Source organism: Globicephala melas, chromosome 7 (assembly GCF_963455315.2).
Source record: "Globicephala melas chromosome 7, mGloMel1.2, whole genome shotgun sequence".
Classification (NCBI taxonomy): Eukaryota; Metazoa; Chordata; class Mammalia; order Artiodactyla; family Delphinidae; genus Globicephala; species Globicephala melas.
Window position 1 is genome coordinate 27,879,560 of NC_083320.1, and position 23,886 is coordinate 27,903,445.

Genomic DNA, 23,886 nt, shown 5'->3' on the forward strand with positions numbered 1-23,886 from the left:
CCAAAGGCAGAAGTTTTTGTTTTAAAATAAAGTGCATACACCAAACATGCAAGATATAAGGATCGAATTAAGTTATTCATTTAGTTCACTGGTCAATCTACAGAAGTTCACATCTTCTACAACAAAATATTGCCAGCTGTCTAACAGCAAACTAAAGGCCTAGAAGAACAAGTCTAAAAAGACCAATCATTGCAAGAAATGATCTCATGGCTCTTTGTTCCTACCGAAGAAGGCACTACCTTTGACTTTGCCCTCCTCAACCCCTGATACTGAAATGGGTTGCACTATTATTTTATCTATAATTCCCATATGTGCCTCCAAACATACACTCCAAAATAAGCCAATTAAGATAACAATGAAGTTAAATTTGGCATATGCTCACTGTTAACAATTTGAATAAAAAGTATATATTAAAAACATAATATTGGCACCAAATATTCTCTGCAGAGTTAGAAAAACACACAGAAGAAGTAAAACACATGGTTCTTTCCTCAAGAATGTATATGAAAACCAGCAGAGATCAATTAAACATGGTCTCACATCTGTATGTCTTAAGATAGAAATGTTGACATAGACTTAAACTTACACAAGCATTCTAGCATACTGTAATCACTGTAAGTCTGTCTCCCCCGCTAGAGGACAGGAGCCTGACCTTCTTCTTCCTTCTTTCCTAGGGCCTAGCACAGTACCTGGCACCTAGGTGGTGCTCAATAAGCATTTACTGAATGAATAAACAAACATAATGGAGAACTGTCAAGATCTATTTTACTGGGCATGGTACCCTATGTTTTATATAATGACTGATAAATCCTAAAATGGAATCTTTAGGAAACAAACATTAAAGGGAACATACAGCACTAGAAGGTAAAATAAATAAGAGCCCAAAGACAAATACTAAATCCAAAAAAACAGAGGCCACCCTCCCCCCCAAAAAAGAACTATATAAATACAGAAATAAAAGATACTATGTGATATATTATAGCAACAGGGTACACTTACCTGTTTGCAGATTCTGCACCAGGAATAGGTGAGAATTGTATGCTGATATCCAGGTACTGGAGAATCCAACTCCTTCAGGATTATCTGCACACAGCCTTGGCCATGGACAAAGCGTCGAATGTGATGCACCATGGGGGTATCACAGAACATGCTAGGACACTGATAGGAAGGCCTTTGACAAAAAGAAAGTCCTCACATTAACCACGAAACCGAAGAGCAGTGTATAGTGAATCCTGGCTAATCAGGACCACTGTAGAGAAAGTGCAGCATCCTGTCAAGAGTAAGGACGACTGGTGGATGATCTGCTCGGGGTACCACTCATCCTGCTCAGAGCCTGCAGCTGAACATCCTGCCTTCAACCACATCACAGTGATAGGTTCCACTTGTTAAGCACCTTCTATTTGCCAAGTATTTCTAAAACATCATCTCATTTTACCTATTAAAACTCCTGACATTTGTGGAGTTTGTTAATACCTATAAAGGGGGCTGGTAAAGATTAAACTACTTGTTCTTTGTCATATTAAGTGGCAGGTGATAGCTCTAAGACTTAAACTGAGGTCCTTAGCTTCTCTTGCCTCCCAGTTGAATCACTGTAAAAACAGACATCCGAAAAAAAAGTCTGTGGGATTGCAGGGCAATTAGATGGGCAAAGATCTGAGGAATGAACTGGAGAAGACATGCTGGGTTGAAATATGAAAGAATTACTTCTCTGTATAGTAAACCCTGGCATGTGGCATGAACAGGAAGGTCACACAACAGTGCTCCAACTCATGTTTATATTTAGGTTGAAATTCTGGGCATCAAAAAAGCATAAATGGAACATAAGGAGAAAATTGGTTCTTACCGGAAACAGTATCTCTCTAAAAATATTCCTAATGTAAGATCATTTTTTCCATAAAATTCCATTGTTACAATCCTAAAAGAAAAGATTTCTTAGAAACATATCATATGAATTACCACCCAGCAAAAGATATTTCATGAGACTCCAAACTGATACCTGTTAGATCTGCTTATAATACAGTATTAAAACAGGTACTATGCTTTTGTTGTTACAGAACAGGTTTTACCTCATCTGATAAAACAGGTTTGTACTAGCCACACTACAGCATCATATCCATTCCCAGTCCATTAGTATCCTATGAAACTATTTAATCAGGATGCACAAACTGTAATATTAAATGAGTAAAACTGATTTGAGTTAGGAAGAAGTAGAAGTTTCCTTTACAAAGCCGTAAGCCCGGTCAGTATAAAATGGGACTCCTGTCTCTGCTCTCTAGTCCACACCATTACTGAGCACAAAGAGCAGCAGCTCACATTCCTCCAGGAAAGCCAATTCTTAACTTTATACCCAACTTAAAAATGCCCACAAATAAGAGAGTTCAGCTATACATACCCTGTTGAAACCCACATCTTATATCAAGCCTTGACCTAAACTCCCAGAGAAAATCCCCATGGGCTCACCCAGCCCCAAGTCAGACTGCTAGAGCTCTACTGGTGCTGGAAGAATCCCTGATCTCACTGGTAGAAATAAGTGTTTCTGGTGTCCAAAATTAAAATACGGAACACATTTTGTCATGGAAAGTACTCCAAAAACAAGCAGTTATGTTCTTTAGTACTTTTAAAACTAAACTATGTAATAACTAGGCTTTTGTGACTATCACTGGAAATAAATTATAACATTATAAAATGTGTTTCTATCAATCTACTTCGAATTAAGTTTTAGAATAAAACTTAAGACAAAAGACTGACCGCTTTTATGAAAGCGATGCCTAAAGAAAACCTGCCTGATTTGTACATGTTATCAAAATGCTTAAATCTAGCTTTTATGTATCAACTTTCTCACTTTTATAACTACAAATTTCTCTTCCATCCCTCACATCCATTTTCACTCTCACTAAAGGTACTTTCATTTACTTCTACCCATGAACAAATACAAATTTCATACGTAATTCACAAGTTCAAAAGTTCCATCAATTCACATATGACCAGCAGCATGCCATGCACCTAAAAACAGAGCCTAATGGCTGAATTGTTTTCAGACTTGCTGGAATTCTATCCTCAAGTACAATAGTGGGAGGGTGCGGGGGGGTGGGCAAGGAATCCTACCACGGACTGACACAGGCACTGGGAGCGTTGCTGGACTGGGCAGAAGAGCTGCTGAAGAGCACGCACAGTCTCTGGTGGTTGGCAGGGTTCAGACAGTCCACCTGGAAGAGAAGGAACATCCAGATGAGCACCGCAAGTCATAACGCACTCCAACCCCAGGCCTGGCTCCAACATCCAACACACTCCACTCGATCTGTAAAGCCTCCGTCATCACTACAGGGGTTTCAGTGAAGATTCAAAACTACAAGACACTAAATATAAGGAAGAAGAGCAGTTAGTTTTTGAGGTAAAACAATCCAAAAAGTTTAAGTGAAACGTAAAAATACCAATAGATGTCTAAATAGCTTGTTTTCTTAAATACTCTTATTTTTACAAAACTACATTAAATTATCTTGGAAGTAAATAGTTAATTAAATATGAAATAGTCTGAATTGATAGCTGGATATAACATCAACCTGTGATACACAGAAATCTAAATCCTGAGGTATTTATTTATTTGTACTTTATACCTGTTTTTGATCATAACAAAGGTAACACCTGTCTCTGCTGAAATTCAAACAGTACAGAGGTATATGAAGAAGTTCATGAAGTACTTAAAGCCTCTCCTCCTTTGATGCTGCCCTACCTCCCAAATTGACAAATTTGACTGTATGTTTAAAAACCATGTACTTTCGCTAGCTCATACACATAAACACACAAAAACACTCACTTAAGTATACACAGGTGATTTTGGTTTTTTACAAAAATGGTTTGATGCTACATATATTAAAACACAATTTGCTTTTTCTTTTTTTTTTTTGTGGTGCGCGGGCCTCTCACTCTTGTGGCCTCTCCTGTAAGGAGCACAGGCTCCGGACGCGCAGGCCCAGTGGCCATGGCATGCGGGATCCTCCCGGACCGGTGCATGAACCCGTGTCCCCTGCATCGGCAGGCGGACTCCCAACCACTGCGCCACCAGGAAAGCCCCAATTTGCTTTTTAACACTAGAAAATATATCATGGGTTCTCTCTGGGTCATTAAACGAGATCCAACTCATCCTTTTAACAGCAAACAATTAGAAATAATGCTTCAGTAAACACCCTTGTACATATATTATAATAAAATGTAAGCATCCTTATACCAAATGCTTACTTATCTGCAGAAATAAGTTATAAAAGATGGGAATCCTAAATCAAAAATATATATGTACTCATGTAAATTTAAAAGACCACCCTATCACTTTTAATAAGTTTACATAAATGTATATAAACATAAATTTATTTAGTTTATTATAAGTATTTTTCCATACCTCATTAGCCATGTCTCTTATCACATTCTTTTTTGCCAATTTCATGTATTAAAAACGGTGTACCATTATTAATCATTCCCAGACTTGTGAAAGCAAACATCTTTTTGTTTTATTAAAAAACTGTATTTCCTCATCTAGAGATAAATTTGTTCATTAGTTTTATTACCACCATTATCAATAATGTATCCATGAATAAAGCTTCCTTATTTTTTTAAAACACATCCGTTTCCTACAATAAACTTCCAACCCTTACTGTCCTGCTCACTGCCATTAAAAGGATCAAGGACACATCACACTAAACCCGAGTCATCATGCCAGAAATTTTAAGCAGCTCCACGCCGCCGTCCTACCTCAGAGCTCCTCCTGAGTTTACTGTGAACTTAGCCTGAAACCCTCAAAATCCAGTTTCATTACATTACACTCCTATTTCATACATTTTAAAGCAACACATAAGCTGAAAGACCTAGACAAAAAAAGCATAGAGGAAATATTTAATAAATCTGCATGCAATTTGTCATATTTGATTATTTTTACCCCGCCATAGCAGAGATTTTCAACACATTTTTTTTAAAGACATGTATGTTACGTAGATTTATTTATTTATTTGGCCGCACCTCAAGGCATGTGAGATCTTAAGTTACCCGACCAGGGATAGAACCTGCGCCCCCTGCAGTGGGAGCGCGAAGTCTTAACCACTGGACGGCCAGGAAAGTCCCCAACACATTTTAAATTTACACAAGCACACAAAGTGGACTTGCTCACCTTTGTTGACCACACTGCGTCACTTGTAATCAACCCTTTCTCTTCGTCACCTTCACTTTTGCTTCCGGATTTGCCACTTGAAGTACCTGATGCATCCTTAGAATAAGCGAAAGGGTCTGAATTTTTTTGCTGAATTCTTCCTCCTCTGGCCCGATAATCGGCCAGCATTCTCCCCAGGCTCTGGCTATCACCCAGGTGCTCGGCAATTCTGGTGCTCACTAGCTCGTGTGAGGGCAGGACTTGAATAGACTTGGCCTGAACACTTCCATTCATGCCCTGAAGGCCAGAGAGATCCCTGAGCATCTGTTTCTTCCGCCTGCTCTCCATTTCTTTGAACTCTTTATTGAGGAGAGGAGACCAGTAAACCTGCTCCGCAAAATAATCTCGGGTAGAGCATCTCATCCCCTTTTCAGTTAAAAGGAAGGGCTCCCTGAATGTGATTACTGGGGAGATACAGAGGATCACATCTTTCAATTCCTGTTTAAAGGTCAAAGAATAAGTCTTTCGTTTATCTTCAGAGGAGGTAACTTCCTCAGTAATATACAGGCCAGTGTCATCCTGTAGAGGGTCTCTAAAGGCTCTCATCTGGCTTTTGGGATCCTGTAGCTCCTCTGCTTGCTGCAAAGCCTCTGGCTGCTCACTGCCTATGGCATCCTGTTGGTCATCTATATGGAGCGGCAGCAATGATTCCGGTACCGATGGAAAGAGAGCACAGGGGGCACCTGCTGGGCAAGCTGCTGTGGCATGCTCTTGATGCTTCGAAGAGGCAACATCCTGTGGCACACTTTTAGTTTCCTGATCACCCTTCTCAAACAGAATCCTTGATTCTAGCAAACTGCTATCATCAGAGGGCAGAAAGTCCGGAGGGAAGTCAGGCTCCCGGGGGAGGGGACTTCCGCTGAATGGCTCTTGTGCAGCCCCTTCATCCTCCTGTCCCTCAATCAGAGAATGGAAGGAGGGGTTTGGTGTTAATGTAGGAGGCATAGCAAATTCATCCATGAGGAAGGAGATTTCTAGTTGAGAATGATAAGCTACACAGATCATAAATATTAGGATCTCCTTAACTCGAGCCAGCTCGTAATCAGAGCCTCCTCTAAGCTTGATTGTACAGCCCAAGTGCTGTGGACAGCCTTCAAAAAACATCAGTGTTTTGGTTTGTTCTACAAATAAACAAACACAAGGTTAAGAAGGCTTAGGTGGCAATCCAGAAGTCCAGACAGAATTCACCATCTTAACATCTACCAGAGAAAAACCCTTAAGTAAAACAACAGTTGCCTGTCCTCATTTAACCACTGCTAATAGCTATTTCCTACTAAGTCACCCTTGTAGTACTGATGAATTTACTCATGTCCTCAGGTCCCCAATTCCAGGTAAGTCTATACTAGAGATCACTCACCATTAGGCAACTGAAACATCTGCATGTAAAATTTGTGACAGGTGCCCAGGTGAGGTTTTGTAAGCAGCTGGTCCATCGACATCACCAAATCACCTTGGGTCATCCGACTGATTCGTTCTAAAACTTGCTAGAACACAGAACAACATTATATTACAAAATTTGACAGAGAAGAATAAAATTCTTAGAAAATTTAATACGAAAAAATAATAGGAACATATGAAAATGCCCTTGCAATGAATTTCCTTGATTTTAATAATTAAATGACTTTTACTGACTCTAGATTAGTCTACACTTAGAAATCAATATAAGCCTACTAAAATAAACCATACTCATATTAATGACATTATCAAAACACATTTAAGCATCATGCACTGGCAAAAGGTACTGATTCAGGAGCGGAGGGTGGGAAGCTTCCAGGAGGGTGGGAAACCTCCAGAACTGACCTCTATTCTGAAGAGGGTAACTTTTCAAGGGAGAGAACATTTTCTACTACAAAATGAAGTCTCCACAAATACTACTTATTAACTAATGTCTATTACACCTTTGGTCTTGTAGAACCTATGATGAGCATTATATAACTCGTATGAGTGCTATATGAATCGTACTTTCTTCCAGCCTGAGTTCCTCCAGTCTTATAAATAATGAAATCACTGCCATGCCTGTCCTACTTTCAATATATATGGCACAGCAAAGAAATAAATAATTAAAGATCCCTGCATATCTACCACACATGCATATAAATTTACAAGCCGTGATTATTTTTAAATGATATAAAAATAGAAAAATAAGAACACTCACTGATTTTACATTAATGACCAAAGTAATGCCATGTTCCAGTAACATATCCTGGGCAATTCGAGATACCGTTTTCTCCACTAAAACCAATGTGGGCCGAACATCAACTATTCGCTGAACGTAGTTCTTCAAGAATTCCCTTTCCTAAGTAAGATAAATCAAAAATATTATGTGTGGTACAATTCAAGATCTAGACATGTAAAAATATCAGGATAGTTTGACTATTAATATCAAACTCAGCCTAAGTTTTCTTTGCCCACAAACCACTACTAATAAATATTTCCTACTAAGTAAACACTGCAGTACTGATGTGTTAACTCATTTCTCAGGTCGCCAATCTCAGGTGAAACTATGCTAAAGATCACTTACCATTGCTATAAGCAAATTAACTCAAACACAACCAAGAATATTTTTCATCACTCTAATCTGCCGATTATGCTGAAAAGAGTTTCAGGAGAAATTTCATTCTCCAACTCACTACCTTTACTTTGAAGGATTTTGAATTCTTAATAACCTATGACATAAAAGCCAAGAATCCAATTAGCTAGCTCTCAAAGGTTATAAATAAATAAAAACCCTAACCCTAAATGAAGGCAATTTCTAAACATTTTTAATATAGTTATGAATTCCCCCTTTTACATTCTGAAACTAACCAGAATATCTCTTCTTTTGGGTATCTGAATAAATAACTCTTTAACAGATGCTATTTCAGCTACTTCCTAATTTCAATCTCCGAACAGATAATATTCTATCTAGAACAGCTATAGTTAAAAATTAAATCATTTTTAATACAATTTCATGACAAAGGCTTACTTTCAAAGCAAATGAATATTGTAAATAACAACCAGAGTTAAAACAATATAATTCATTAATTGTTTCATAAAATTTCTGGGCTCAGAGAGGTGACAATGGAATGCGGGAGCACGTCTGTCACTTCTGCTCCCTATGCCCAGTGCTTTCTGAGTAAGACTGTATTCATGGTCAGTGCCACCAGCAATGGACGAGCCTATCCCCTGCAATGAACCTGCCCTGTTAGATGGAGTATATTTCTTCTCACCCTTCTCTGTTTTACTGATAGAAATTGTACATTTTCAAATTCTCCCATTATTAACAAAATGGAATTTTTTTCCTTGAAACGTGTTAATTTCCTTCTCTGCTTAATAAATTGTTATTTAATGACATTTTAAATGATTTTATTTGTGCAGCTCTAATAAAGAATAACTAAAATAGGGCTTCCCTGGTGGCGCAGTGGTTGAGAGTCCGCCTGCCGATGCAGGGGACACGGTTTCGTGCCCCTGTCCGGGAAGATCCCACATGCCACGGAGCGGCTGAGCCCGTAAGCCACGGCCGCTAAGCCTGCGCGTCCAGAGCCTGTGCTCCGCAACAGAAGAAGCCACAACAGTGAGAGGCCCAAGTAATGCAAAAAAGAAAGAATAACTAAAATAAGTTGATTTTTTTTTAAGTTTCTGGCCTCTGATATAGGGATAGCAAATACATTTCCTCTCAGTTCCAGCTCCAGTCAACTATTATGATTATACATGAAGCACCATGCTAAAAAGGGGTCCTGAGAGAGGCTCAGCAAGGAAAGAGTATCAGAAGGTAGGCCAGGAACACAATGGAGCAGTGGCAGACCAACAGATCTTGAGGGCTGACCTTGCGAAGACAGTATGGCACCACAGGCTAATGATCTCTTTGCCCACTGTTTCTCATCCTCCTTTTTTATTTACCTTTCAGCTTGTTCTTTGATTGGTTATTCCACAATGAGTGGACCAAAAAAAAAAGGATTAAAAAAAAAAAGTCATATCAATTGATACTTTCTATCAATTCAAACTAAAAACTTTAATACGTCACTTAAAGATATAATAAACTATGTTTTATAGCACTGATGAACCAGATGCTTTACATTATATGAATTAAATTTAATGTTTACTAATATACATTGCCCAGAGCATACTTCTCTAACATAAAGTTTTTAGTCTGTTAACCTGGTTGTAAGGATGGAGTTAAAATAAAGCAGATAAACTTAAGTATAACTTTTTTGTAACTAAGTATCTATGGATTCTGATTACTAGTTCATCAACTCCAAGACATGAAATTGTACACATTTTAACATCTCTGCAATTAGGATGCATCTTGCAATCCACGTGGTTGTGATCTAAACCTAGAAAAGTCTTTCACTGACACCTTCGGTGAGATCAAGAAAAGTCCCAGCATCACAGTACCTTAGATTCCACGAACGATAATTGTGTTTCCCCTTTTTCCTTATTTTAGTTGTCACTGAAAAGTCATAGTAAATAAAAGCTAGAAGGAATGGTATAAATCTAGCTGAAACCCCTCACTTTTACTGATACATAGCTGAATTCCAAAAAGAAAACAGTCCTAGTTAACAGAGTTCCTTAAGCAATAGAGCAGAGTTTCATGACCCGTGGTGCCTTTCACCACAATTAAGTTTTTTCTGTTGCTGTCTATGAATTCAGAACAAAAGTGATTGCTCTTACCACTCTTGAGAAAATGTACCTATCACCTATGAATTTTCAAGCAATGCTTTTCCTAAATGTTTCTGGAACTGAATGTGTTTCTGCTATAATAGGAATACACATTCCTGAAAACTTCGCATTTTGAACAACTACAAATTAATTAATAGCATTTATGGGAGAAAAGAGGTTGGGGCAGACAACTTAAAACCTATGTAACTTCATAGTCAGAGCACTAACAAGAATAAAAATTGGTACCTTGACAGAGAACTTGGGACAGCCCAGACAGGCAGCTCAGTGTAGCTGGAGGTGGCCTCAAGGGAAATTTAAAATGTACAAAAGCAAGTGCAACAGTACAATTGGAAATGGAACTCTGAACAGTGAACGCCTAAGAGCCATCCAGGACCAGGGGTTGCATCTCTCTAGGGAGAGAACTCTTCGAAGAGGAGCTCACTTCTAATTTCTTAAAATAGAACTAAAAGGGTTCCTGCCTTTATAGGAGCTGAGCTGAGGCTGATTTTCTTTCCAGCTGAGGGTTATAATCCTACCACAGTTATTCTGGGCCTCCTCACTTAAGCAAAACCAGACAGAAACTGACACAACTTCCATAGGATGTTATTGTCTTTTACCAACTGTGTGTAAGCTACTCAGTGTTCTAGAAACACGTGTTTTAGTAGAACAGACCGTATTAAAAAATCAGGTATTATCATTGTGAACCTGATAAAGTTAGAGAAATCCTTAAAGTAAATCCATGACCCAGATGGGAAGGAAAAACAGGATTTGGATTGTCACATTTTCTTCATATATTCCCAAAAAGTCATGTGTTGCCTTTAACACTTTGAAACTAAAACTAGTGACAGAGGTTTTGGTAAGCTTCTAAAGTGTGATACATAAAAGCACCTTTTATAATAAATTTTTTAAATGAAACAACAGCAATTAAGTTTGTCTGTCAAATTTAAGCAGCTGGAATGCGTTATAAGAGCTGGCAAGCATCATAGTACACAAACATCCCTCCAGATTACTGTTTCAGTAAGTTCTTACCTGAAGCACAATAGGATCGATGCAAGTAAATTTAGTTTCTTCTCTGTAGAGATACTCAATGGAACACTTCAACAGAAGAATTTTGGGGTTTTTAATAGAAGAATTCATCTAAAAAATAAATGAACAGTTTGTTAAAACTCTGAAGTTTGCACCTTATAGTCCTCCTTTAAGCACAACTTTAAATTCACACTGTTCATAATTCCTCTTAAATAGATGATCTCATTACATTCATATTAAAATACTCTCATTTAGTTCTTTTGTGGTATTCTCTTACTTTTTTTCAAAGCAAATTAGTAGTTTAGGGCTATGCAAAATTCTTCAAAAATTGGCTTCTTTTCTACTAATGCTATTTTACCTAATCTTCTATACTCTTAACTATTTTTTTTTTTTAATTTCTAATGTTGCAAGAAAAGCTATCCAGCCCTGGGTAGGGCAGAGAGGGGCTTAAAGACAGTCTACTCCACAAACTCCCACAAATCAGCAACTCTGAAGGCAGAATTTAACTTTTCTGAAATTCAAGAAGGGTAGATGAGGGAGAAAAGATTTAAAACACCTGCTGAATATATTTTTAATGGAATAAATTTCCAAACAGTCATAAATTTGCAAGCCAAATTGGGTAATAAGAAGTTAAAACAGAAAACCTTAAAGCATATCCTGAAGCAGTGACTCAAATAATATATCCTAACCATGCAGCTAAAGCCACAAGCAGAACAGCCAGGGTCTTGCAATCGAAGTTTCCGACTGACCAAGCTTATCAGGGCCAAACCGGTAAATGGTCCTGAAAACAGTGACTCATCAGCTGGGAAACTACATTCAGGGCTCTTTTAGCAACTACAAATTAAAGACTACCTCTAAATATGGTCAGTGGAGCAAGACAGTCATTCATGCATATGTGTCTACCACACCCACATAAGTTTTTAATTCCGGAGATGAGCACAACATACCTACCTCTGAATTCAACAAAGACCATTTAATTTGATTTAAAGTACTACTTTGGGGACTTCCCTGGTGGTCCAGTGGTAAAGAATCCACCTTGCAATACAGGGAACTTGATCCCTGGTCAGGGAACTAAGATCCCACGTGCCACAGGGCAACTAAGCCCGTGCGCCACAACTACTGAGTTTGCTGCCTCAACTAGAGCCCGAGTGCCGCAAACTACAGAGCCCATATGCTCTGGAGCCCATGCACCACAACTGGAGAAGAGAAAACCTGCATGACACAACAAAGATCCCGTGTGCTGCAACTAAGACCCGACACAGCCAAAAATAAAAAAAAACTTTTTTAAAAAATATAAATAAAATAAAAAATAAATAAATCTTTAAAAAAATAAAGTACTACTTTGATGGGTAAAATGTTTTAATAAGACTCTATGTAGAAATATGAACTCTGGATCATTGCTATAATATCAAATCCAAACATACTTTTATTTCTCTTTGGTCACTAACAACTTTCAGGAGGCTTAATGACTTACAAAAAAAATTATTAGACTCTGCTTAGAAAAGAGTGAAAACAGGACTGCATTTTCTCCATCTAGTTGTTCAGGCTTGAGATCTGCCTGAGGTCTCACTGTAACCAAATCAGGTGGGGCCAGGGTGTCTCTATGTTTAATAAGTTCCCTTAGTGATTCTGAAGCACAGCAAGGTTTGAGAACACTGTACAGATCAATGGTTTCTCAAAATGTGAGAACCCATAAACGACACTGGAAACACCCAGAGTGCCTCCATTAAAAGCAGTCCCAGCCAAATGTGAATTGGGGCAGCCACTATGGAAAGCAGTATGGAGGTTCCTTAAAAAACTAAAAACAGAGTTACCACATGACCCGCAATCCCACTCCTGAGGATACTTCCAGAGAAAACTCTAATTTGAAAAGATACATGCACCCCAATGTTCATAGCAGCACTATTTACAATAGCCAAGACACAGAAGCAAACTAAACGTCTATTGACAGATGAATGGATAAAGAAAATGTGGTACATATATACACAATGGAGTACTACTCAGCCATAAAAAGGAATGAAATAATGCCATTTGCAACAACGAGGATGGATCTAGAGATTACCATACTAAGTGAAGTCAGACAGAGAAAGACAAATATTACATAATATCACTTATATGTGGAATCTAAAATATGACACAAATGAACTTATATACAAAACAGAAACAGGCTCACAGACATAGAAAACAAACTTATGGTTACCAAAGGGGAAAGCAGTGCAGGGAGGGATAAATTGGGAGTTTGGGAATGGTAGATGCAAGCCACTGTGTATAAAATAAACGAACAACAAGGTCCTACTGTACAGCACAGGGAACTATATTCAATATCCTATAATAAACTATAATGGAAAAGAATATGAAAAATATATATATATGTGTATAAAAAACTGAATCACTTTGCTGTACACTGGAAACTAACATAACATTGTAAATTAACTAAACTTCCTTAAAAAAAATTTTTTTAAGTAGTCCCACCCTTCCCGTACTCACCCCCCAATTCCCACCCCGCTAAACCTACTGAATGAGAATTTCCAGGGTTTGGACTTGGGGATCTACATTTTTAACAAGGTCCACAGGTGATCCTGATGCACACTACACTTCGCTAATCAGTAGCCTTCAGAATAAAGTGAGATACAAAGCCTCTGCCTGCTTCCTCGAGCCCCATCTCCTGCCATTTCCCATCTTGCACCTTAGGATCTCAGAGTTTCCTTAGTCCACCAGGTTATTTCACCCTACTCTCTGTGCTAGTGCTAGAAAGAGCCTCAAGGTTGAAGGTAGAGATAAAAGGGGAGAAGGATAACAGAATTCCAGTGATAATTCTGAGCTCAGCCCTATGAGGAAGAACAAAGTTGTCAAATGGTAGGCCTCTGGAAGGACTCCAGTCTGTTAGAAAATCCTGTCTCCCTGAGATGCGGTGGGATGAAGGGAGAAATGATATCAGTGTCCTGTCAGCCTGCTGGTTGGGAAGCCTTCTTCTCTCTGATGAGTTCCCACTGTACAAGTCCCAATCATCATCGGCTCTGGGAGACTCTCCCTCAACCCCCAAAATTTCACCCCTATGGGACACACTGCTAGTCACCCCTCAATGTCCAATCTCCTTTTCTTCCATGATTAAGGTACCCCCAGCTTGTTAGCTTGGCACACAGTCATAGTTTGCTGAACTTCACTGTTGAACTGAATCACATTACCTTTTTATGTGCAATATTCTTGGTACAAACAAACCCATTGACAACCACAGAATCAAACTTCTTTCCACCTGGGATCTAATGAAACAATTAAGAAAACAACAAAATTCAATAATACATCCTTAGAATCCAGTCAAATGAATTCTATTATTTATTATTTATTTCCAAATAAGTACAAAAAGTTCCAGGATGCATTTCTTCCTTTCAACCAATAATCAAAGGCCTCTTAGCATGATCATCAACACTCTAACATACTACCTGGTACTTGATGCCAGATGTCAATTAAGACCACTATTAAGTTACATATCATAGGCAAAAAATACAGGCAAAACTCCACTACACTCTAAATAAAGCAATTACCCACTGCTTTTACTCAGAACACTGACAGTAATCTGTAGGAAGAGGACTTCTCATAGATGACACATCAAGAAGAGGAAGCACGAAAGTTTGGGTTCCCAACTCATTGCAAGCCCAACTTACCCCCCACCCCCATTCACCTCTCACTTCCTAACAGTGGCTTCTATGACCCTTAAGTGCACTGCTAACAAATAGAGCAGGCAGAAAAACTTCCCCCTCCTCACCTAGCACCCCTCCTGGTAATGACCCTTTCAGATTACCATTAAGAGACAAATTATTATCAGGCCCATCTCATCAATTCCTAGCATTAGGAAAGCATTAGCAGAGCTCACTTTTTTGATGTGGACAAACTGACGGACATCCATGTCATCATCCCGGTTCTTGACATCAGGTCGGACTGTCTGAACAACCTGGCAGACTAGTGATACAATGATGTCCCTCCAAGATGGTGACAATGACTCGCTATGGAGCAACTGCTGAAGTAGTGCCATCATGTGGTTGTGATTAGCTGAGCTACAAAAATGTTACAGGAAAGAAGTCTGCATAGTTAATACTGCCAGAGACAACAGTTTTGAAGATACAACACAGTCTACAAAGAAATAAGCACACTAATTATGGCTCACAGATGAGATTTTCTTGGTCAATTTTATTCTTTCTGCATATCTGCACCTTAAGGATTTTTCACATAAAGAAAATCTGTGAATATTCTCAACTAAGATGACCCATTTAATTTGATTAAACTTTAACACATAAATGACAATGGGGACAGACAAGGACAATTTAGGACACTTTGTTTTATAAGAAATTTCATCAGAACAGGCTTTATTTCCTAAGTAATGTTAGTATTTTTGACTTTCTAAGGAAGAACTATGCACATGCCTATCAAGTCATTGAAGATTATAAAAATGGAGAATTAAAATTAAAAAGCTCACTGCCTTACAGCAACCTCTCCATGGCTTGTTTCTCTCCATTCTCCTCCCTCAGCAGCTCCAGGTTGTTATGATGCCAACCCAAAGGTGTGAAAGGCAGCTCTTTGGATTTTTCCTCAACTCGACGGTTAAATAAGGATTCTAAGTGTAAAATAAGAAATTATACTTCATTGTCACGTTTTATACCATCTACTCGTAGATTTAGAAATTGCCAACTTAACGTTTTTACATTTTTTAAGTTAGCCAATTCAATTGTTGGTGTAAAAAAAGCAAGGACATGTTTAAATTCGTAAATAAAAAAATGAACTCTGAGTTAGATCATCAATATTCTCAACAGACAAAATCAGAGACAGAAGTGTGAAAAGTAAATTTACATAAGCAACCAGGACTCTCAAGAAAATAATTATAAATACAGCTTCTGAAAAGCAAATGAGATTTTTTTTACACTCTTTTTATTTATTTGGGGACATTAACAAAACGAGGTGGTTTATTTTTCCTATAAAATCACAAACTGAAAACTGCATTCAATAGAAGTCGGAATGCAAGCAGAACATGTGATAGTGTGGGTGCTGAACTTTAAAGAGAAAAGCTCAGCCCTTATATGTCTGAACCAGTACATGACAGTATAGAAAGTCTACTCAGACAATCCTTTTAGTGTTTCTTTTTCAATACAGGAACAAAAGGCTTTCTTTTTAATTGGCAAAACTTTTACAAGTCAGACCTAAAAATTAACTGTAAAGAAACTAAAACACGGTAAATAACAATTTATGTAAAATTTTGTTAATGGATCGAGACCAAAAAAATAATAGATAATACTACATGCTTTGCAAAAAAAGATGCTCACTAAATGTTGAAAAATGTGATTGAATAAATGGAAAGAAAAGAGGTGAGAAATGCTTACAAAAATTGTCAAATCTTTCCCCTCTTAAAGCAAATTAAACAAACAAAAAAACTTTCAACTAAACATTCCAGCAGCTTACACAGTAAAGCAAGTGTCCATGACAAGTGAAGTACAAAAATGGCACATTTCAATTATTTAAACCCCTGGTCTATAAACATCTAGTTGAATCAGATGCTTGGAGGTGGATTTAGAAACACTGCTAAGTTATGACAGCTGCAAGTGGCTGCCTTTGTACCAGTTTGCCCTACCTTCTCTCTTTTATGTGAAACCCTCCCATTATCTGAGGCCTAAGCTGTAGAGTGTTATGGACCAATTAAGTAAGTGTGTCTTCACTCCACAGCAAGCTAAGTAGGGTCACGGTTAGAAAAGGCTTGTACTTTCTCTTGTCTCCAGGGAAATGATCAGCAGAATTAGTTCTTTATCTCTTTATCTCTTCTGTCTACTTGTCTTCCCAACTCCCCAGGGCAAGCAGCATCCTCAGTTGGATGAGATCTGCCTGTAGGCTTTTTGATAAGCTTGACAATCACTGATGATACGTATATCAATACTTAATACTATACTCATGATATAGGAAAGCATAAGCTATTCATGCCTTTAAATGAATAAAATTCAAAATCTATTTAAAAGCTTTTAAACAATTACTTTTCAGATCAGAGACCTTCTTTCAAACCAAGTCCAAGTTTACATTTTTGGTCCTCAACACTCTCAAAGTTACTACACATATTAAAACCTGTGTTCCCATGATACTAAAATAATCAAATACATTGTCAGTACCTAGTCTGCACCTATCAATGTGCTAAGCCTCAAGTATATCCCCATGAACAAAGAGACACCATCCCATGTATAGCTTTTGATAAAATTACCTTTGATGAAGGCGTCACTTATTGAGAGCTGTTGTCCTCCGTTGTCAGAAATCAAATACTCTGCATAGCACGGAGAGAGGAGAGAGAGGAGGAAGGAAAGGAGAAGCTTATGACTATAACATGCCAGCATAATTATACAGAAAACACACCCACACACGAAGTATTACCCATACTAAACCCATCAGTACACAGCCAAGTCACGAAAACTTTGGGCTAAAATGATGCTTTATAACTTGTTCTGCACACTTCATACTAAACTTGGTAGACTTAAATTAATAACTCAACAGAACCTTGAAACAGTAATGACAGATAATCTTTAACATATCATTTTTCCCTTATCAAAACTGAACTTGTTTATGAAAACTGAGATTGTCAGTAATTTTCATGACAAGCCTAAAAAGTTACTTTTTCTCATGTACAACTGTATTATTTAACAATGAGTTCAGATAGAGAAGCCACCTCATAACACAATATAAGGTGGGGTTTTTTAAATTTCAGAATATAAGCTATAAAATAAATTAATACAAAAGTGACAATGGCAGGGAATAAAGATGTAACTCGTAAGGATTTATATTAGTTTTTAGAGTTTTAATTTTCAAAAATTCTAACCAAATACTTCCAAATAGTTGCTGAAAGGTAACTTCTGAACACACTGTGAATGTGTTCTTTTAGAACTTTTAGAATAGTAAATATATTTCTTACAAGTGAAACTTACTCTTTACTTCCCCATGACCTTTCCTCTAGGTCTGTGACCAAGCATAGCTCAAATGAGGTTCTTTCTACCGTGCAAATTTAACCACAATGCATTTTAAGCCCTTTAAGGTAAAGGTGCTCCACAAAATTCTTTGCAGGTAGAGTTTATTTACAAACAAATAGGCTTCAAAAGTCAATGTGTCTATAAGCCAATATGCTCATTCTTCAAACAAGAAAGTGGAGGAAAAAATTTAGAAAGTTGAAGTGTGCCATGTCAAATACAATAAAATCAAGTATTATATGGACCAGTGAAAACAGATGTTATACTTTATTCCTATACCTCCCGCACAGAAATTAATGTTCAACTAATGTAGAGGCTTTACAAGCTTTACTCTTCATACTAAAGGATATATAGATATATATATAGATATATATATATAAAATTCCAGAAGCGATGGATTTTCCCCATTTTATTATGAAAAAATTTCAAACATACAGAAAATCCTGTATACCCTCCACCTAGACTGAACAATTGTTAATGATTTGCCACAGCTGATTTCTCTCTATATGTGTGCTTTTTTCCAGACCATTTGAAATTATACATATCATGACATTTTACCACTAATACTTCAGCATGCATCTCTTAAAAATAAGGGCATTCTCCTCTATAGCCGTAACATTTACACACTTAAGAAAACTGACAATTTCTTAATATCATTGAGTTAGTCCATATTCAAATTTATCTAACTGTTCCCAAAATGCTTTAATAAATGTTTTTTTTCCCCCTCAAACCTGGATCCATTAAGGTTCAAACATTACATTCTCTTTATTCTCTTTTAGTCCAAAGTAGACTTCCTACTTTTTTTTTTTTCATGATATTGAATTTTGAAAGAACCCAGGCCAAATGTCCTGGTGAACATCCCACATTCTGGATTTGATGGATTGTTTCCTCATGGTGCTGTTTAAATTGCTTATACCCCCTGTTTCCCTATAAATCGGAAATTAGGTCTAGAGGTTTGCGGAAGCCACGATTTTCACCTTCTTCTCTAGGTTCTACTTGCTAACTTTCCAAGAATGGTTCAGAATCCTGCATCCAACACAGAATAAAATATATTTTAATTGCATAACTCTCCAAGACAATAATGAAAAATTAATCAAACCAGAAGATCGCACTGTCTCAGTTTTACAAGTTTCTGAAAATGAGGGGTTTGCTTATGTAACATAAAAAACATGACCGGTTTTTTGTTTGTTTTTGCGGTACGCGGGACTCTCACTGCTGCGGCCCCTCCCACCGTGGAGCACAGGCTCCGGACGCACAGGCCCAGCGGCCATGGCTCACGGGCCCAGCCACTCCGCGGCATGTGGGATCCTCCTGGACCGGGGCACGAACCCGTGTCCCCTGCATCGGCAGGCGGACTCCCAACCACTGCACCACCAGGGAAGCCCGACCAGTTTTTTTTTTAAGTATAGCTATTACAATCAATTTTATAAATTCAAATTTCCTCAGCCTTAAAAGCTAGCAGATGATCCCAAAGAAAAGATTTAATAATACCTTTAACTTTAATGGAAAGATAAAAAGCACCCATTCTCATTTTTATTTAAGAGAAATGAAAACCAGAAGCAGAGGAAGTCTTTCACTTCCCTAACTAGGTCACTCTGATGACCTTTATTTTCTGGCAACCAGTGTTCCTTGTAATTACAGTGAAGAAAAAAATAATTTATTGTATCTCAACTTCACAAGAAAAATTCCTGTTAGTATGCTAAAAACTAACAAGAGAGAACTGTGAAAGCCAGAAATGTTTATTAAGGGATTTATACGGTCCTCAAATACAGGCTCTCAAGGTTGCAAATGACCTAAGAGGTCAATCTAATAATTACCTTCTTTCTGGGGTAGGTGGGTATGTGAGTGTGAGTGTGAGTGTGTGTGTGTGTGTGTGTGTGTGTACACATATACAACGTAATAGTACTCAGCAACAAGAAAGAATAAAATCTTGCCATTTCTGAAAACATGGGTGGAACTAGAGGGTATTATGTTAGGTGAAATGAGTCAGAGAAAGACAAATTCTGTATGATTTCACTTATTTGTGCAATCTCAAAAACAAAACAAATGAAGAAACAGAACAGAAAAGAAAGAGAGTTACAGATACAGAGAACAAACAAGGGTTGCCAGAGGGGAGGGGGGTGGAAGGAGAAAAGAAATAGGTAAGGAAGATTAGGGGTACAAACTTTCAGTTGCAAAATAACTAAGTCATGGGTGTAAAATATACAAGGTGGGGCATATAGTCAATAACTATGTAATATCTTTGTACGGTGACATACTGTAACTAGACTTAACTGGTGATCATTTCAAAATGTATAGAAATATGGAATCACTATGATGTGTAACAGTTGGAGGTCAATTATACTTCAAAAACAAACTCAGAAAAAGAGATCAGATTGGCAGTTACTAGAGGAAGGGGGTGGGGAAGGGGAAATTAGACGAAGGCAGTCAAAAGGTAGAAACTTCCAGTACTAGGGACGGATGTACAACACAATAAATACAATTAACACTGCTGTATGTCATATATGAAAGTTGTCAAGAGAGTAAATTCTAAGAGTTCTCATCACAAAGAAAAGAATTTTTCCTATTTCTTTAATTTTCTATCTATATGAGATGATGGATGTTCACTAAACTTATGCTGCACACGTTAAACTTACACAGTGCTTTATGTCAATTATATCTCAGTAAAACTAGAAGGGAAAAAAAACAACAACAAGGCATTCTCTAACTCTTCATTATTTTGGACTTCACGTCCTCTTAACAGAGAGTGTTCTTTCCTGGTTAAGATTATCTTGATAGAGGTTAAAAAAAAAAAGGTCAATTAATATTGTATCAACTTCTCCAAATAACTGGCCTAATTTTTCTTTCTTTGCATCACAATTTTAAAAATCTTTCCCAAGATATCCTTGGCATTTCCTCCAATCTTCAGTGCAGTCTGGACTTCTGCTATCCTGCCACTTTTCTAAAAGCACTGGGCCCTCTTTCAGACTGATCCTCATATGAAGGTTTCCTCTCACAATTTTTCTAGAAAAAAATTTTTAAAGGTTGAGATCAGAAAGTTGCCAGAGGAGTCATGATGGGTTTTTTTTCAACTGCAGGTGCTGCCCCTTTAATTTTCCTTATAAATGCAGTTTGAGGTTGTACTGTAAAAACGTCATTATCGGAGCCTTCTATTCCCATTCTTCCCCCAACATTATGAAGTTAGGTTTCCTAAAGCAAGTGCCTGACTGTGCTCAGCAGTCCACCTTTTGCTATTATCAGCTGCGTGATGACAGGTCACTTTCTTCATGATTTTCAAAAGTTCCTTAACTTTACAAGAGATGAAATCACCAGCAAGTCAAAAATGTATTTCACACTCTTCTTTCAGCACAATGAAATTGCCAACAGAAGTGTCCAGAGAACAGATATCCTCCACAGATCATCCCACCTCTGAACCACATGTCATTTATATTACAAAAATCCAATATCCTCCATGTGACCACAGTCTACAGTTAATTCTCCCACAAGTGCCACGTCTGCTTCACTGTCCTTTCATACTCACCCAAATGTCTGCCATCATTTTTCCAATTTCTGCTTTGAGGATTCCCATAAAGATGTGTATCTTACTTGTGCTCAATGCTAGTCAGGTCTCCTCTTTTCTCACACCCTCTCTAAGTTTCTATTCTTAAATAAGATATACCTTTTTATTACTATAACCCTTAAATGCCATTTTACCACATCTTGATGATAGTGGCTAATATCAACAATTATGAGAAATCTGTTGTAGAAATGTGAATTTGTTTCCAATTATTTTAGCATAGAAGTTTACATTCAAAAGCTTCTATCTTCTGATAATATTCTGAGGCTCAAAGTAGGCAGCAGCAAAGAATTAGGCAGGAATTTCAGATCTAAGTAAGGAGACAATTCAAATTTAGAGGGCTAAATATTAAAAATTCAAAGTACAGGTGAAATCATGGAATAAATTGCTTTATCTGTAGAATAATGTTTTTTCAGTTACTGTAACATAATGAAATGCCACAGTTACTTATTACTTATGTTTTTTTCCTGTTTTTGGCCGCACAGCATGTGGGACCTTAGTTCCCTGACCAGGGATCGAACCCGTGCCACCTGCGGTGAAGTGCAGGGTCCTAACCACTGGATCGCCAAGGAATTCCCAATTATGTATTTTTTATTTATTTACCTTTACTAATGCCACTTTAGAGCTAAAATTTAAATTTCCTTTTAATTATATCCAACAAAGTAAACATCATCATCCATTTTTAAAGAAAGCATTTCATTTCTATGTACTGCTATGTTAGATTTTAGTAATGGTTTACCTTATTTTTCCTTTTATACCGAATGTCTTTGAATTATTATTTTTCAGTAGACTAAAGCCTCAAATAAGACAGCTAAAAGAATGAATTTGTTTTGTATTAAAGAAGAAACCTTTTTTATAAATATAGCATATGCACAATAAGCATTTTAAATTAGAGTAGAAAGATGTTTTGGAATGTGTGAATGTTTTTCACCAATCTAGTTCAAGCATCTGGAAAGGTTTAGTGGAATACTATGCTACTGGGTAATAGCATAAGCAAATAAGCTTTAAAATATTAAATGAAGAAAGAGAAATGAATAGAGCAGAACATCCATGTTATAAATGCAAAGAAATGCCACCTTGGAAGTTGCACATTATGCTAAGGGAAAAGCAGTCAGATGTAGTTTCCTTTTAAAGACTACAAGCTTTAAACTGGGTGTGGTGGTACTGAGGTAGAAAACAAGAAATAAAAGGAAACAGAACCAACCAAAAAAAAAACCAAACATGTGGGGAAGAGGTGTGGGGAAAATGAGAAGGAGTGGACCAAAACCCATACCAAATCCCCTCAGCCATAGGGGTCAGAGGAAGCCAGAAGGACAAGCTGGCTTGAGATCTCTCCAGCCTGTGTTTGGATTGCAGATGGTGACTACCTCCTACCTTTTTGGTCAGCAGGGTGAGGGGGCACATGTGGGTACTTGGAGGGCTTCTTGATATGGAAGTTCACGTTGTCCAGCTCCACGTTCAGGCTGATAGAAGCGGCTGAGTCACTGTCCACTGTGGACTGGAAACTGCTTACTGATGTGCGCTTGCTAGGACTGGCAGAATCTTTTAGTGTTGGGGAGGGGAAAGAAATATAGGGAGAGGAGGGGAGTAAAAATGGGTTTCATCAGGGTATTGGAGGAAAGGAGAAAAATGTTTTTTTTAATATACAAGCCCAATGTGCAATACCAAAATGGATACAGTATTTTCATGTACTTCTGTGTAGACTTAATAAAATTTGAGCAAGTTAAATATAAAATGAATTTTTAAAATGAAGAAATATGTTGGAGGTTCTGCAGAGAGAAGGTCTGATATCATAGTGAAGAGGTAAGAAAGTTGTCTACTGCAATATTAGCTTGGAGTTATTTTTAAGCTGCTGCAAACTAAAGACTACGGCAAAATCTGAAAACACCAGTAGCCTAACAAGTTGGTTTAAGAAAATACTGTATCTAGGACAAGGATTGCTATCAGATGTTGTTACATTTAGTTGGAGCCATAAATCTTAAAAGTAGGACTGTTTCAACTACATAAACAAAACACTCATTTTATCATACGTACACAGTAATGATTCATAAAAACTAAAATGTCAGAAAGTGAAACTCACTGGTCAAATTATCGTCACCTTCTTCAGCTATCTGCTCTGTGTCGCTGTCATCAAACTTTATGTCTTTAAACCAGGATGGCTCAGAGTGTCCTTCCACAGAGTTCACTGAGTCACTGTCCGGAGAAGGGGTCTCGGAAAATTCTGTACTCTGAAAGGGTCAAGACAGGATCCAAGCAATTGACCCTCAATGGCAACCATGTTGAAGCTGTCACACTACAAATAAATTCTAGCCCAATATTTGTACAAGGCTAACCACTAAATAAATTTATGTAAAAATAAGCAAATTAATAAAAGCTAAGTTGTAAACCAGCATCATGCTGGCAACTCCACTCTTACAATTATAATATTTATGAATCAGTAAGCTTAAAGGCAGCATATTACGAACAAAACATAATATACAGATTTT

General features: G+C 37.5%; 1 protein-coding gene across 18 annotated transcripts in view; it reads right to left on the minus strand.

The window, feature by feature from the left end:
- The window catches only part of PIKFYVE (phosphoinositide kinase, FYVE-type zinc finger containing), a 151,244-nt gene that overhangs the window by 25,249 nt on the left and 102,109 nt on the right, over positions 1–23,886 (minus strand). For 16 of the 18 annotated variants that reach the window (XM_060301934.1, XM_060301930.1, XM_060301927.1 and 13 more), the window contains 13 exons: positions 23,481–23,628; positions 22,775–22,942; positions 17,091–17,150; positions 15,338–15,467; positions 14,730–14,910; positions 14,044–14,118; positions 10,862–10,969; positions 7,350–7,490; positions 6,552–6,678; positions 5,156–6,315; positions 3,106–3,206; positions 1,844–1,915; positions 1,000–1,171 (listed from right to left, as the gene is read on the minus strand). In XM_060301934.1, coding sequence (XP_060157917.1) covers positions 1,000–1,171; positions 1,844–1,915; positions 3,106–3,206; positions 5,156–6,315; positions 6,552–6,678; positions 7,350–7,490; positions 10,862–10,969; positions 14,044–14,118; positions 14,730–14,910; positions 15,338–15,467; positions 17,091–17,150; positions 22,775–22,942; positions 23,481–23,628 — 2,643 coding nt within the window. Of the gene's footprint in view, positions 1–999; positions 1,172–1,843; positions 1,916–3,105; positions 3,207–5,155; positions 6,316–6,551; positions 6,679–7,349; positions 7,491–10,861; positions 10,970–14,043; positions 14,119–14,729; positions 14,911–15,337; positions 15,468–17,090; positions 17,151–22,763; positions 22,943–23,480; positions 23,629–23,886 lie in introns of those variants that run through there. The other 2 variants (XM_060301939.1, XM_060301938.1) reach the window with 1 other exon arrangement.